The sequence below is a fragment of the Meles meles genome, chromosome 7 (genome assembly GCF_922984935.1).
Source record: "Meles meles chromosome 7, mMelMel3.1 paternal haplotype, whole genome shotgun sequence".
Classification (NCBI taxonomy): domain Eukaryota; kingdom Metazoa; phylum Chordata; class Mammalia; order Carnivora; family Mustelidae; genus Meles; species Meles meles.
Window position 1 is genome coordinate 59,907,874 of NC_060072.1, and position 17,127 is coordinate 59,925,000.

The 17,127-nt window shown below is 34.7% G+C and overlaps 1 protein-coding gene across 8 annotated transcripts in view; it reads right to left on the reverse strand.

Moving 5' to 3' along the window:
* Nucleotides 1-5,506: 5,506 nt before the first annotated feature.
* Nucleotides 5,507-17,127, reverse strand: part of LMO3 (LIM domain only 3) — a 55,868-nt gene continuing 44,247 nt past the window's right edge. For all 8 annotated transcript variants that reach the window (XM_046014045.1, XM_046014048.1, XM_046014047.1 and 5 more), the window contains one exon: nucleotides 5,507-8,485. In XM_046014045.1, the coding sequence (XP_045870001.1) occupies nucleotides 8,380-8,485 (106 nt within the window). In that variant the 3' untranslated portion in view covers nucleotides 5,507-8,379. The remainder of the gene's footprint in view (nucleotides 8,486-17,127) is intronic.

Consider the following 17,127-nt stretch of genomic DNA (forward strand, 5'->3'; position numbering starts at 1 on the left):
AAATTAAGGGTGACCCCTGTAAAAACATCAACACTCCTTCCATCTTCCAATGATTTTTAAGACTGAATTTAAATGCCTATTGTGAAGACTTCCCTAACGTGCCCTGACAGAAGACATCACTTAAATGGAAACAAAAATTAAGGGTTAATGAGGACTAAGAAAACTGTGTTTTAGGGTGAATAACAAGCATGTTTACCTAAGAAGTAATTAAGGTCTGCATAAACCTGATGATAGTGAAGTCGCAGAAATATGGTCTCGTCAAACATCCCTATGACGAGTGAGGTAAACTCTTCCAGATATGGGGTGTTAAGTCATGGTCTCAGCTCTCGACTTACCCTTCTGTTTCTTTATTCTCTTCCTTTCAATGTCCAACTAAGGTACAGTGCTGACATTCTTTCTCTAAGTGATTTCTGTTACTGTTGCTTTTACACTACGGTTGCTTGACCTCTGTAATTTTCAGGTTGAGTACCCCTTTCTGGAACACTTCACCTTTTGCTCACCTTGTACTACATTCTGCATTTGCTCTCAAGCTCTTTATTTTTGACTTTCTGGTTTTCTAACGTGGCGTCATTCAAAACAAACTTTTTTGATTGACACCTATAGTAAAACACACACACACACACACACACACACACACATACTTGAGATATAACCTACTACTAAATCCACCTGCAGTGCATTTGATTCTATGAAAGCCATGAGTTTACCACTAAATTCAAAAGGGGAAAAGTTATACAGTAAATTATACAGAGTTAACAATACAAAGAAGCTAAACATAATGCTATATCTGCCCTGTTCCTTCTACTGACTGTATATACATTTATACAGTATCAATTTGTATTTGTCTCTGGCTTCTAAGTAGAGAAGACTAAATGTAGAGAATTGTAAATCAAACCATACTGAAAATGCAAAGTACTAATCATCGCAGGTGGCAATACGTTACAATCAGTTCAAAAGAGGATCCAATAATTTATGCAGGACAGAGGATTAGCCAAATGTCCTAACAGGAAATCTGACTAAATGGATTCAATTCCTTATTTCCTGGGAGATAATCTCTGAATGATCCTATAGCTTATAATGGGATATAAAATGGCATACACAATTTTCCAATAATGCTAACACACATCAATGTGGGGAGAAGCATTAAGTTATAGGAAATTACCATCAATTTGAAAAACCCGGACTTAAAAAAAGTTCCACTGGTGTAAAACAAGAAAAGCATGATTAGTATATTGTTGGCTGATTTGATAAGCACTGGCTCAAGTTTGAATAGTTTAGAACAGAGCTGTTCATTTTCATGTCCCATCCAAGGCTCACAGAGTCAACAACACTGACCCTGTAACCTCAAGTTGAGACAGTATCCTCTATTTTTTAAAAAGGAATTAACTTACTACTAAGGTAACCTCAAGAAGATACAAAACAAAGTCTAGAAATGTTAATTTAAAGCAATAATTTAAGCCTTTTAAAAAATGTTTTGACTCAATGTGAGAATTTCTGTCTGGCTTTAAAATACTTGAAGCTCATTAGATTGGATTTTATTGAAATGTTTAGAAAAATTTGACTAAGATTCTAATCAATGTTTAAATGGTTGGATCTGATTTATTAAATTTATAAGTTTTGGTTTATTAGCTGTTTAAATGGTGTACAAATGTTTAGAGAAAATTGCATATGTTTCATAAATTGGGCATTAAACAAAGAATAAATAGCAGTGAACAAATTTCCAAATCTCTCAGGCAGAAAAAATTTAGAAATGCCTAGTATGATACTACATAGATAGTTGGTGATCAATGATTTTTTTTTTTAATGAAGTTTCCTGTCTTTTTCTAGGCAACTTTTTCCTCCCATATTTTGTTTTTCTCTCATATTTTTTTCTCATGTGCCAATTACTGCCTCAGATGTGGTTTCTGGGTCTTCTAGTCCCTGTTACTATTCACAGTAAACTGAGGATACTCTAAGAAGAATATAGGCATTCTAGGTTGAGATGAACTTTCAGACATCCTAGCAGCTCCATCAAACTTGGGCTGTGAAACACTTGATGTCCTTAGCTATCATGCAACTCAAAATTCCAGGGGCTTCCACTGTGCCTTCTAGATTGAGGACAAGCACATTGCTTTTGTGACTCATTTGTCCATATACCTCTGTGGCTATCACCACTCTAAGCCCTTCAGTTTAAGTACTAATTGCATACTGAAAACACAGGAACACTCTTGTGGGGTGAAAGTTCCCTTTATGGTGACTTTCTCTGGAATGCTTTAGGTTCACAAGGACCCCAATATCTGGAAGTGATGCTGTGGTGATGGTGGCAAGCTGTTGAGGTAGTGGAAGGAAGAACATCTTGGAAATTTTTCTGTGGTCATATGAGGTGGTAAATAATTGCATTTTGTGGCTTCTATTAAGGATAATTGCTTTACCCACTATGGCTTTAGCCTGGCTTGCCATTGTGATTCTGAGACTGAAGATTTCCTTAACTATTAGGCAGTTGACCTAAGGCTGGTGTCCTGTCTAGTGTGGGTATTTTAAACCAGTGAACACAGAACTTGACAAATACTGCTATCCTGATTTTGTTTCCGATCATTGCATGGAAGCAAGTTATAAAATATCAAAGGTAACATCCGATTTATATTATCTTGGCTTCTGAGACTGGTCTAGCTTCATCTCCCCATGGCCTGTTTATCCTGATGTAGAAAACTGCAGCTTTCTATTCGAGTTACTCTCAAGTATACGTTGACTACCTCCCATTTCTGATCCTTCTATACCAGGGTTCCCCTATTCTAGCTATCTAGCTTGTGGCTCAGATAAATTCCTTCATGGTGTGGTAGAAAACAAGAGCTATCAAGCAGATGCCTCTAGGAAAATCTGATCGTTCTCATTCTTAATTTTCATTTTTTAATGATGACATGAACTCTGAAATATTTGTAATTTTCAACCAAGCAGGATAACTTCCAGTTCTTGACTTGAAAACAATAATGATGGTGATGATGATGATGCCAACAACTCTGTAAGAGATGATGCAGTACGGTGGTTAAGCCCGAGAGCCAGAAAACTTATGTTTAATCTACTTACAAGCTGTATGACCTTAGAAAAGTTAGGCAACCTCTCTCTGCTTTTATTTAAAATCTGCAAAATAGGGGTAATTGTAACTATGTTACAGGGATGTTGTGGGAATTACTTGGGCGTGAAGAACTGCCCGATTCGTGTTGAGTGTTCAGTGAATGTTAACTGTTATTAAAAGCTATTGAAGATGGGTCATATGATTATGTTACATGTTACAAAGGGACTGTGTTAGGTGATTTAAAGTCTTCTGTAGAAGTAGGGTTAAAAAAAGATTTGGATAATCTATTTTCTGAATGTTTCTCGTTCTCATTTGTCTTTGTACTGTGTCCATTAAATTTGGTACAGTTAATGGCAACCACCTTGCCCATAAAGCCAAAATATTCTGTAATCAGCTCTGCTATACCAATTTAGTGTGTATTCAGCTCCTCAGCCCAGAATACCAATTGTGTAAAAAGTGCAGTGAATTCCAATTTACTTTTGATTGCAATGATCTGAACCAAACACTAAACCTAGTTGATCCAAGATGATTTGGGCTTTACAGTTTTGTGCATTATGTGGTCTGCACGTTCAAAACAGGAGTATCTTTGAATTTAACATATTCTTCTTTTCAGAAAACAGAATTCTTTTAATTAAAAACGTTTTTAAAAATTTCAGTATGTGTAATTGTTAACACCTGCTATGTGTTACCAACAGATGTTTCTTACTTACCTAAGGGAACTGTTATAATTATTCTATAAGCTTACTGGAATGGCATTTACCAAGATAGTTGGGAAACTTTAGTTGGTGACTTTGTATGCAATATTTGGCATTTCTTTTAATCTCTTCCCCTATTGCTGTCAGTCTCCACACACCCTCCCCCAAGCTGGATATTCCAAAAGCAAAAATGTCCTTTTGGGGTACCAAAACTTTTATACAACTGGCTATGCATATTTTAGTCTTTGTTAAAAGTTGCTAAAATTATGTGTATTCTAAAGCACCGTAAATTTTACTTTTAAGTGTTTTGGTCTTTTAAATGTAAGTATGGAAGTCTTTTAAATGTAAAAGTATACCTTTTAGATAGATAATGTCCTTCTAATAGCTTGGCCTCAAAGGAAGCTATAGTATAAGTGAGAGTTGTCTTTATTTTTCTGACCATTTCTAAGGCCATAAGCAATACACTTTCTGAATTCTTCATTTATGATACTAATCACACAATTACCTACGGCATGTGTTAAATATGACACTGGTTTCAGCCAAATAATGGGCCAATTGCAAACAATGAACAGAGGCAGCTCCATTTATAACCGCTGTTTCAACAGAGCCCTATTGTAATCATAGTGATCTGAGGGTGACTCATTAATTAATTGATGTTCTTTTTTTATTATGTGCTATGGAGTTAATGAGTAATTTGTGTGAGATAATTCTCTGAACACATTGATTACTTGAGATATTTTCTGGGTCCTTCATACCAATGACATGCTGAATAGGTAGAAGACGGTGTTTGCTTTTCTGTGCTCATTATTCGTAGGTTTGAGATGAGCCCAAACCAGCGCAGAGATGCACTAAGATGTTCTGACGTCTGGAGGACCCCAAGTCAGCCCAATAAGAAGCTCCCTGCATGCTCAGGGCAAGGCCTGTCACATGGTAGGTACTCAATAAACGTCAATTAAAATAATGCCTATATTAACATTTTGCTCTCGATTGCCTTAACTTGCATTAAAATCACATTTAAGGAATATCTGTAATGGTGTATTTAAGAAACAGTAGTAATCAAAAGGCTTTTGCTAAAATTGTATTCTGCACTAATGGCCTATTACAATGAACATGCAGATTGTTTTTGCAACTTGCTGAAGTGAACGCTAAACATGTTTGGCCTATATCATTTCTATGAAATTGTTTAAGTGTCTATGGTGAGAGGAGCTTGCTTTAAGTGATAGTTAAAAGGAAACTACTTGTACATGGTATGTTTTACCACAGATATAATTTTCAGCCCCCTGCTTCATTGCAGACACAACATCTCTTCCCTGAAAATGTAGGATTTAGTTGTTTTTTGTTTTGTTTTTTTTTTAATTCATTATAAAGAAAATAGGAAATTTGAAATTGAGGCTGACGACAGCAACAGAGTTGCTTTCAGGCAGATCACTGGAAATTTGTGTAAATGTACAAAATTACACCCAGCGATTGGTACCTTCATTTTTGACAGTTTTATTTTCCCCACAGAAGTAAATAACAATAAACTACCTAGCTCAAAGATCTTAAATATAACATTTGGAGAAAGCATTTGAGGTACCTTGTCTATGCTTGTTATGATTTACCTTTTGAAAGTAAGTGTCCTTTCACACTTTATTCTTTTTTTTCAAGTGGACTGACTCAACGTACGCTTTCTAGATATTATCTTAGATTTTGCCAATTAAGCGCAATCAAAGAGTATAATACCCCTTTTATTAAAAACATAAATCCAAATATAAAAAAATGAATGAAAGAATCCAGCAGATATTTATTAAGCAAGATGAAAGTGAAATTACAAACACAGGTCAGCTTTTATACTCAGCCAGTACTCTGGGGGAGTGGAGGTACCCTGTCCTTCATCACAGGCAGCCTCTCTGAGATGCATGTTAGGAAGGGAGGTTTCACAGCTTGAGCAATCAAAGCTCTTTTGGAAGTGTCCTACTGGAGGCATCGGGGCAACAAGCTAAGTGACATCAGGGCTACACAACACAAAGAGGAAAGGTGACGACAATTCAGGGACTTTGCGTAGTCAAGACAATTAGCTTAGTACTTCAGGTCAAAAATGCTACTGTTTATGGGCAATTAGCTATAAAATGACCCATTTCTGTCTGGTTTCACAATTTCATGGACATTAGAGATAATCTAAAGAGATTAAGGCCTTAATCTTTAATCCAGGTGAGTAATTTTGCTTGTAGTAAAAAGCGTAAGCATTACTTCCCGAAGGATTTGGGAAGAGAAAAGGCAATAAAAACTTGTTTGGTCTTTGGGCGGCAAGGATAATTGAACAGCTTCCAGGAGCTAAGAGAAGTTGGTTCCCAATTTACAAGTGTTTTGACATATTGATAAACATAGGCAAAACCATTTAAATCTAAAAATGATCATTTGAAAAACATCCTGGCAATTACAATTTGACATCCACATGAATTTCAGACATCTCTTAATGGGGACTCACAGGGCTGCTTGAGAAAAACCACTTTTCACAGATGCCCACACCCCACCGCCTTTTGTTTGGCTTGGGTTTTGGTTTTGGCTATGCAAGTCTTACCATGAAACAAATGTGAGGCCCCAAGGCTAAAATAATAGTTATTTCGTGGGCTCCAAATAACTATTTTTGAAAATTTTTTTTTTAATGTATCTCAAATCTGGGGGACATGTGACTTGAACACTCTTAACCATGAAGTATTTGTAAAAATACAGATCATTCACTTTTCACAGAACCATTTCTTAAAAATGAGAGGCAATAGCCAGATTCACATGCATGATCATAATAAAGCTTTGTTTTAAAACAAAAATCCACACCAGCATTACTTTCAGTTTAATATTTTGGCCCCAAACCAAGAATTCAGGTATCACATTTTATTTTCATCTGCAATGCATCTATTGGCAGGACAAAATATGTATGCAAATAACACCGGGAAATATTGTTTCCTATACAAGTGATCAAAAGGAAAAAGAAAAAAAAAAAACGAAAAAAGAAAACCCACAGCACTAAATTTGCTCTAGCAAAAATATGCTTCACTGTGCCTGTGTCAAATTAGATTTGTTGAAAAGTAGTTCTGTTGCAGGGAGCAGAAGCAAAGAAGCAAAGTGTGAGCAACCCAGAAGAAGGGATCATAGTCTTATTTTTATTTCCTTAATTGTTATTGAAATAATTGGTCTCCGTAATTTGTTTCTAGAAAGCTTTCTTCTTTATCGTCTACCATGTTAGTAAGGGAATAATTTTTCACCTTTATAAAATGGAATGACAGATTTCAGCCTTAAGTGTGATATATTCTGAGCAGGTTAACTACTTAAAGAAAGCAGTAAGACATGTCAAACTTTTAAAGTCTTCACTTTTGAACATTAAAATAAGTGTCAGGTAAATACAGAAAAATATATAATCACCAGTTCTCAGCTCTTTGACAATCCCTTTGTTTCTCTTCTTCTAGAAGATTCTGTGAGCACTATGTTGCTCTGATCAAAAAAAGTAAGCTCACTACTCAAATATCATCACAGCTTCAGTGTGCATTATCATGCTTTCAGTAGATTTGCATTCAAATCCTTCCAGTGCCAGAAATTTATCAAGCCATAAAGTTATTAAACCCTTAGCTCTTAGGGAGAAATCTGGGCAAAATTTTACAAGAAATTTATCGTTTTAAAATTACCTCATAATTGTGGTAACCCTTGTCTCAAGTAACCCTTTGGAAAAATTTTACATGATACCCAAAGGCACTAGTTTACATAAGGGGTAAGTGGCTAAAGAAACCAAAATCCAAAAACCAAAAAAACCCAAAGCCATTGTGTAGGTAAAGAAAACACACACACACACACACACACACACACACACACACACAGAACATCAAAAGGATAACTGCTAAACTTTAAAGTTATTCTAAAAATGGCACTTTTCACGTTGGTATAAAATGAAAGTGCTTTAAGATGAAATTCTTATGCATTTTTTAAAGCTGATCTTTAACCCCCTGAAAATTGGGGGTTATAATGACAACACTGATAGACTCTAAATCATCGCGGTAATGATAGTGGAATAGTGGATGTTGCTAAAATGCTTTGTGTGTGTCTTCATTTCTTCTTCTTCTTTTTAAAGTATTTTAATGTTGATAGACTTGCTTTATTTATATGTGTATCATCAGTGAAATTTGCTCTTCAATCCTTCACTAGAAAGTTACAGCTCATTTAAAATAGCTGGTAGATACAGAAAGCATAAATATACAGTAAGTTTAAACACTGATTGTACTGAATGCAACCATACAAAGAAGCAAACAGAACACAAATGGTAACACAATAAAACTGTATTACATTTGTGCTTCAAATATTACAATACATTATATACAATAGTCGAAAATAAACATCTCATGCCAAGTGACACAAAAACGAATAGCAAGCAAAAAAATCCAGCAATATGTACAGTACTTTTTTCTTTAATAATAAACATTCAACTCTGAACTGGGGCAATTTCACTACATACAGGTGCAGTCCGCCTTTTATTCCATATAACCATCCTGCTTTCCTATATCTACGCTATTCAGTAGGTTCCTGTGTCAATTCTTATATACATGTGGAGCAAAAAAGATAAAAGAATGTAGTGCTTTGTATTCTTAATGGGGTGATGTTGATAGATCAGCGAACCTGGGGTGCATAACCTTCTTTCATTAAACCTTCTTCGTAGTCCGTCTGGCAAAGGATCATGTTATTCTTTAGGAAAAATTTGTCTCCAACGCAAAATCTGAAAACATTAAAAAAAAATGTGTTAAGATCATTTCACTCCCATTTATAGATTTGAAGATTTCTTTTCCTTGTAATAGTGTCACTTGGTAATTCCCCGAATTTGAAAGCTTGGTTTAGAAAGTTGCCTTCGTTGTCGAAATTAAACTATGTAGATCATTTAATGAAACACTGCACACAAAATTTGATATCCTACAGATATATATAAAAACAATAGGAAAACACCTTGGGCAGCAGAAGTGATTTTTATCACCATTTTGGAAAGAGAAAAAAAAAAAACTGATCTATATTTACAGACATTAAAATAAATGAAAGAACGATATAGTATTTCGCTGCAGTGATTATGGAAGATTTCACCATTGGCCATTTATTCACTTTATTAAAAAAAAGTAAATGGCATTAAAATGTATCAAATAATTAGAAAGTGGCCCATTTTAAAGCTTCCCATTTAAAGTTCCTTTTGCTCTCTTTTATTAAAATGTGATTAAATTCTGGTATTCTGGAAGTAATTGTTTTGAAGGAAAAGTTGTTTCAGCATCAGACTCTGATGCTGGGCCATAATCTTTTATTTGTGGCAAGTTCACCAACTATGAAATATTAAATGTCATTTCTTAACCCACTCCCAATTAAACCAAAGGGAGTAACCTGAATGAACTTCTTAATATTGATGTGATAAATAAACTAGTTTCCATTAGCTAGTTATGTATTTTATTCTATAAAGTATTGTTTAATGTACAAGATTGTAATGTTTTTAATAAGTGCCCTTTTGTATAATTTCCCAGCGGTGACACTTTTGACACAATTAAGGTCAGAAATAAATGCTTGTGCTGTTTCCACTACATTTAACAATAAAGTAACTCTGGGGAGATCTGTATATATTTTTAATTGTAACAATTTAACCTTCAAACAGCAGTGTCTAGTAGAGTTGACCCAGTAAAACTACTTGTAATTATACAAGTTGACCTCACTGACCTTTGATAGTGGTCTCTCTTTATCAGATAGTCAATTTCGAATGATGTTCAAGCAGAAATTTTAGTGGATAGATTAAATTGTGTAGTGAAAGCAACCCTTTAATGTTTTGTGAAGTTGAAGGTTTAAATGAGGAGTAGTTGGACTGATTTACATTTGCAAAGATTGGAATGCTAGACAAACAGTGAACCTATTTATTTTCCAACTGGGTAGCTTTGGAAATTTATCCTTATTCTAGCTACTTTGTAGATAGAGGGGAAAATAGTGTAATAAAAAAAGTAGATTGAAAAGAATTAGCTTTCCTCTTAAAGGAAGATTGGCCTGTTTATTTGTGGAATTTACTTTTTTTCCTCAGGATTACTGCCTGCTGATGATGTTGATTGAAAGTACAGACTCAGCGCTGATCTTGAAATCCTGGAGTTTGCGGTCAAGGCTATTGGATAGAATGAACATTCAAGTTTGAACCTTAAGTATATCTTCTTTTTATTAGTTGAAAACTATAAACTTTAAATATTGTGCTTAAAAAGTGGCGTGAGAGTAAATGAGGTTTTGTACATTATCCTGATCATTAAGATATGTTGAATAAAAGGAACTATTTCTTCTGTTGGGCGAACCCAAGTAGTCAAATTAGATACTTATCTTTCATGTGAGATTACATAAAATAGCATGTAGGATATATCTGATTACTGCTCAAAACTTTCAATTCATATTACTGTTGAAATTAATTTGAATAAGCTAATGACAGAATAGCACATCAAAATAAATAAATTCAACAAATACTCTTGCGTTCTAGCTAATATCACTGAATTTGTTTTTTTCCCCAAAACCAAATGAATTGGAAATACACTTTCAACACTATATTGACTAACATCTTGCTTCAATTTTCCAACAAGCCCACAAATTCTATTCACTATAAAAAATTTTTTTTTTTTTTTTAAATATGCTCTACTTAGGGCATGAACTCAGGACCCAGAGGTAGTCACATGCTCTACCGACTGAGCCAGACAGCCACCCCCCAAAAAACATTTTTTGTTTTTGTCATGTGAAGTTATGTCATTCTTACCTTCAGAAGCCTTGAAATTTAGGTAATTTTTTGTTTGTAGATTAATAAATTTGGGGTAATGATCATGAGAAAAGCATTGAACCAAAAGCCTGGAGACCTAGTCCTGAGCCCTGATGCTACCCAATGCAAGTTATAGGGTCCATTTCATATTCTCTGAGCCAACTCTGTGTGGTTATGATAAAACAGCTGCATCACTGAATTGTAGGGATGTTAAAATAAGAAATATATGAGCGGCAGAGAGGTATATTGCAACGAAAAGAGTTCAATTCCCAACCTTCCACTTATGATATTGAAGATGAAATTTTATTTTCTCTTATCTTTAATATAACTGACTATTTAAAGTGTGTGTTAAGAACAGAATGAAATAGGCAATGCATTAACTCAGTGTGTGGAGTGTAGATAATTAAAATAGCCATCTTCTATAAAGTACTTACTATGTGCTAATGCTAAGTATGTATATGCACGATTATTTCTATTTCTTATGTTCAACCGAGAAAGTAATCATTATTATTGCCTTTTTCAAATGAAAAACCTAAGGCTTCCTCCCAGAATTTTAAAACACCTGCCAGTGCTCCATAGCTAGAATGTGTATGTTGGAGGAAGGAAATGGACTCTGGTCTCTTTGGGCTCAAGACCCATGCTTTACCTGGAAACAGGAAAGCATAGGCTTTGAAGTTAATACACGTTTTTTGTATCGCTATTATTCCTTTGCATAACATTAAAAAAAAGTCTACCTACCATCCAATGAGATGTTGGTAATATAAATGGAATTCATCTAAAATAGTCCTATCTAAAATATTTTGTTGCTAATGTTGTCAACTGGACAAAATACCTTTTATGTGCATTTCCGTTTATGCTGAAAAGTCAAGACAAAACAGAACATGGGTGAGAAATGTCACACTTACACATATAACTTAAAACAGCTTTGAAAGCTATGGCTAAAGCAGATTATAATTGCTTTGTGATTAGGATTGGTATACTCCTTTTAAAAAAAAAAGATTGATCGATTTGAAAGAGAGAGAGAGAAAGAGAATGTTGGTGGGGGGCAGAGGAAAAGAGAGGGAGAAACCCGAAAAGACTCTGCCCTAAGCATAGAACCCAGTGCGGGGCTCGATCTCATGACCCTGAGATCAGGACCTGAGCCGAAACCGAGTTGGACACTTAGCTCACTGCACCATCCAGGTGCCCCTGGATTGGTATACTCCTTTAAAATGTTCCATATATAAACATGAAGAAATTACAGAAACAGCAGTGCAGATGTTAGATGTTTAACAAAATAGTCTATAACTGATTTTGTGAGAAAGGCTAGTTTTCCAATATTATGAACTCCTTTTGAGATTTAGCCCTGGCAGAAAAAAATATTATAGAAGCAGTGATGGCCAGAAGATACTGTAAGTATAGTAATAGGTCAGGCTAAAATTCCTGAAAATAAGCTGATAATCTTCCTTGTAATCTAATCCTAATTGCTTGTGGTGTAGTCAGTTCAATTAATTTTGCCTTCATTACAAAAAAAAAAAAAAGGTATGTTAAGGAATAAAAAGATGCTCAATCAGATTACTCAGTCATTTAATCTTGATGTTTTGGAGTTAATAATAATAGATTTAATTTCCAGATATTTTGGAGTGATTCTAATTGAACTCATACACAGTCTTAGAGACTTGAGAAGTACAGAAAATATAATTAATTAATCACCCTTATATGGGCTTAGCGTAGTTTTAAGCAGTTATCAAAAGACTCTGCAAAGAAGCCTCCATTTGTAACCTTTTCACATCCTTTCTAAGAATGAAAACGTTAACTTAGTCATCTTATTTCCCCAAGGGCAGTGGCTATCACTTATAATTAGTTCCCAACTCCATAATACTTTAAAAAGGGTGGGGGGGGATCCAGTCCATATTTCAAATGTCTCTATCTTCTATGTAGCACCCTCCATTACTAAAGATGGACACTTCGATGCTGTACTTTGTTTTCAGTAAGAGGTACCGATTATATACCCATCCTCACACCACTATACACCGTGAACGAATTTACTCTCTTCTCACAAAGACTGTCCAGTTGTCATTACATACTTCATTCCTGATCACCTTTTCTGCACCAACTTACAATACCCACATCCCGAATCCTGCTATAAATCATTCAAAGTCTACCTTGCTTGAACTTCACCATATCTATTCCCATTTATAGTCATTCAGTCAGAAAATAAAATACCTCTCTTGAAGGAGTCCCAGGCCCTCATATGAGATCTGAGTCGGAAGACTAAAACCAGACTGTCTGGGTTCAGATTTTGGTCTACAATTTTCTATCATTGTTTTCTAGGGCAAGTTACTTAAATTTTCTGTATTTCGATTACTTCATCTATAAAATAAGGGAAATAATAGTATCTCATTTTATTGAGTATTAAATGAGCACATGTAAAGCAGAACAGTGTCTAGTGTATGATCAGCGCTATAGAAGAATTCTGCTATCATTATTTGTTAATGACAATTTTTTTTTCATCTCTGCTTAAGCCGTTCCCTAACCATGACTATTTCTTCCTGTTTTTTTCATCTGTTTAAATTCTTTTAAAAAAATTCTTTAGTTTCCATTCCCTCCATCAATATATTCCCTGGCCATGCCAACTCATTCTGATCTTTCCCAAGGCACTTATTTATAGGCATATCATTTACTTTGGCATTTCAGATTTCCTCCTGAATGGGTAACAAGTTTCCCAATCTGGGCTGCAGTGCTGGGGTAAGTGCCCATGAGTTATAGTTCTTTTGAACCCTCTGAAATACCACCATAAATTACATGCCCACTTGAGGTGGGTGGTCAGTAAATACAGGTTAAGACAGATTTATCCCAGAACCAAATAGCTTTAAATAACAAAGGTATTTTTAGATAAATAATTTAAATTTGTGTTCATTTTGACTCATACGTTGACTTCCTACCTTTACAATTTCACCTCCTCCTGATCCTCATGCCATTCCCTCCATCTCCATATCCCTACCAAACTCCCTCTCTAATTTCTGAGCATTCTGAGCTCTATTCATTTCCTGCACACATTAAATGCTTTCACACTTCCATGCATTGCATGATGCTTCCATCTGTCTGGAAAACCCTTTCCTCACTGCTTCTTGGCGTCCTCATCCTCCCCAACCCCCACCAGACACAATCCCTACATTCCAACCAGTCCTAGGGAGTTCTGTTTTAAAACCCAGCACATCAACCCTTTGATGCTTCTCTAAGACTTCAAGAAGGACAGACCTCTCTTTCCTCAGTATAGATCTGTTTAGCATCGATTACACTCTTCTGTGAGCCTTTGATGTCCTATCTCTCCATAGCTCTGAATATCTCTAAGAGAGAAACTAGTTTTTATTCACCTTTCTTTCCAGAGCCTAGCACAGCGCTTTTATTCTTTAGTGTTACACAATTCTACGTCTCTGAGGCAATTTCACTACAAACAAACATGTTCTTTCCTTTTCTTGTAAAAACATCGTTTAGTTTTACAGAACTGTCTAAGGAGGAGGGGCTTGGTCACCTTTAAGAAATTAACCTATTACACAGAATTCTTCAATTCTGAGTGAGAGTCAGTTCTCATCTAAGATGCTCAAAATAACATTCCTCTGCTTCTGTTAATATGGGAAAAAAACACAAAAAAACCTTAGATGTTTAATTCAGGAAGGATTCACATCTTTAGCCACACCCCCTCTAAAAAGAGTGAAGAGGGTATATACAAGAAACAACCAATCCTGAAAAGTTATTTTTATTACCATTTTGCAAACACTCAGAAATGCTTTCGATCTTAATGATCTTTTGATTTAAAAGTTAAGATGAAATGACTGCTAAATAAAATTCATAAGCATTTATAATACCACAGTCTCAGATGTCAATAAAGTTTGCTTAAGGGAAAGTGCCTATAAATTACCTGTTTGCTTTGTGTCTCACTTGAAAAGGTGCAATGCTATAATAATAATTTGGCTACTGAAAGTATAGGCTCATGTGGCATATGGCTTTATTGGAGAGGATTTCCCCAGCAAATGTCAAAGTAGAAAGAAAATCTCCTATGTTGAAAACCTTCTGTATTCAGAGTAACAAAATTTGTCTGCTTTGCTTGACTGATGAAGATTAGCTGACTTCTTGCATTAAAGAAGTTTGTCTTGTAGGGACTGAAGTGACAAGACAATAACTAAGTGCTAATTGTGCATAACCAGCACTAAAGATATGCAGTCCCATTATGGCATGTAATAAATGAAGCGAACACGGAAATATATTAGGTACTTTAATAATGATACTAGAATAGTATCTTGCAGCAATAAGAATGTGAACAGTTTTAGAGTCAAAATTTAGGAGTGTTTGTCTTACTTGACTGAGTTCTACTGAGGAGATAGACTTAATTGTGAATGCAACTTTTTATTTCAATGGTGAAATAAAATTGATATATGCTTTGTAAATAGCATTAACAACCTACAATTACTTTGCATCATAATAGAATTTAGGCTGGATTTAGCCCTTGAATGATGTTTTAATTTTCTGTGTAGAACATGGATAAAATAGGGGAGATTGCCCTAAAGGAAAAATGGACATAGAGCATAAACAGGCCGTTCCCTAAAAGAAGAAATAGCAAAGGGCCACTAGAAATCAAATAAATACTAATTAAAAATTATAATGGGACACCATCTTTCAACCCTCAGGGTGACAAGGTTTTCTTTGTAAATAATAATTCCCAATGCTGGAGTGAATGGAAGGGAATTCATAGCTTTTACGTTTCTGGTGTGAGAATAATTGGCATAACTGTTGGGGAGAGCATTTTAACAATATATAACATAAACCTTTAAAAGGATTATAAACTTTGTCCAGTGCTCCTGTGAATTTATCCTGACACATACTTGAATATTGTTTGTTTGTAAGTATTATGTTGATAATATTATGTTGATAATATTGGTAATATATCAAGTTGAAGAAATAGCTTATACATCTGATGAGAGAAGACTGATTTAACATATGAAACTCTACTCATAAAATAAAACACAAGAAGGCTTAAGATATCTTAAAAAATTTGAAAAGCATGCTATCATAAATGAAAAAGTCCAAATATCAAACATTAGGATTCTTCCCTGTTTCTTTTTCTTTAAGCTGCTCAAATGTATCATAAAATATATGCTATATAACACCCATCATATAGGCATAAGAAAACATATGGCCAGCTATACACCAAAACATTAAAATGCTTTCTTTTAGAATAGTAAGACCTGGGGCAATATGATTCTTTATCCCTTTTTATTTTCCAAAATTTCTACTATGAATATGTAACCTTTCATAAAGTAGAAAAGAAGGTAAGTGTTATTGTTGCATGACAATAACTGTATTTGAATGGATGCTGTTAGTGGATCAATATGGCAAGTAAACAGAAGTGTAATAATGCACCTTTAAAATATATACACATACGTATACGTGCATACAAATGTCTGTATAAATGTGTAGATATTTATACTCATGTGCCTATATCTTTACACACATACTTGTCAATTTATTTTTGGCTAAAGGTCACCATGGACTGAATTAATCAGCTTTGATTCCAAAAGTTTGTGCAGACTTAATGTGCCTATAAGATGACTTCTTCAATTATTTCCTGGATAAATTAGATATTGCAAGGTATACTGGGCACTACTCTGAACATCTCCATTTAGCAGAAAGTATCATTGAGATGTACCTTTTTTATTTTTTGAGATACATATCTTGTATAAAAACCAAGTTAGTGGAATATGAGTTGGTAAAAGTAAATTGTAAATATCAAGATAAAAGAGCCTATTTTTTAGGACCAATCGTGCTCCTGGTATTTAATATAAATTATTTCATTTAATTTTCAAAATCTGTAAGATAGGTGTTAGTGTCTTCATTGTCGGGGGTGGAAACAAATCTCAGAGATGAAGTAACAGACTCAGGATGTTGTATCTGATATACAATGGGGCTGGAATTTGAATCCGGTTCTTCCTATAAAAATCATGTCCTCTGTGCTGTTCTACACAGGGCCTCATGAAAAGACGCTGCATTGAATAGTAAAGCAGTGCAAATCACAGTAACTGAGAACGTGATATAATAAATGTGGCCTGATTATATACTATGTCCAGGTGTTGTTGCTCTCACCTTGAATATATTTTCATTAACTCCCATCAAGTGTAGTAGTTTTTTAAAATATATTTTAATGATAGATACAGTTTCATATTCTAATATCCTCTGCATATATCATATAAAACAGGTATCAGTAGTGTATAGGTCCCACTGGAAATAAAAGTTACAACTTTCAGAGGGAAAAATGGAATAAAGTGATAATACTTTCAGATGAAAGAGTTCTCGGAGACTGGCTAATCCAGCTTCTTTTTGTTGTAAATGAGAAAACCAAGATCCAGAGAGCTAAAATGCTTGATGGATGGTTATAGATCTTGTGAGGGGCAAAGCCCAGCCTAGAATTTAAGTTTCTAGATTCCTTGTGCAATACTCTTCCCTTTTCCTGTGCTGCCCATCCAATGCTGATAAGTGTTTAATTATTAGCTATTATCTGGCCCCATTCCCAAGGAAACTTAAAGCAACGTAAAAAGTACATATAAAACAAGTTTAAAATTCAAGATGAGAAATCA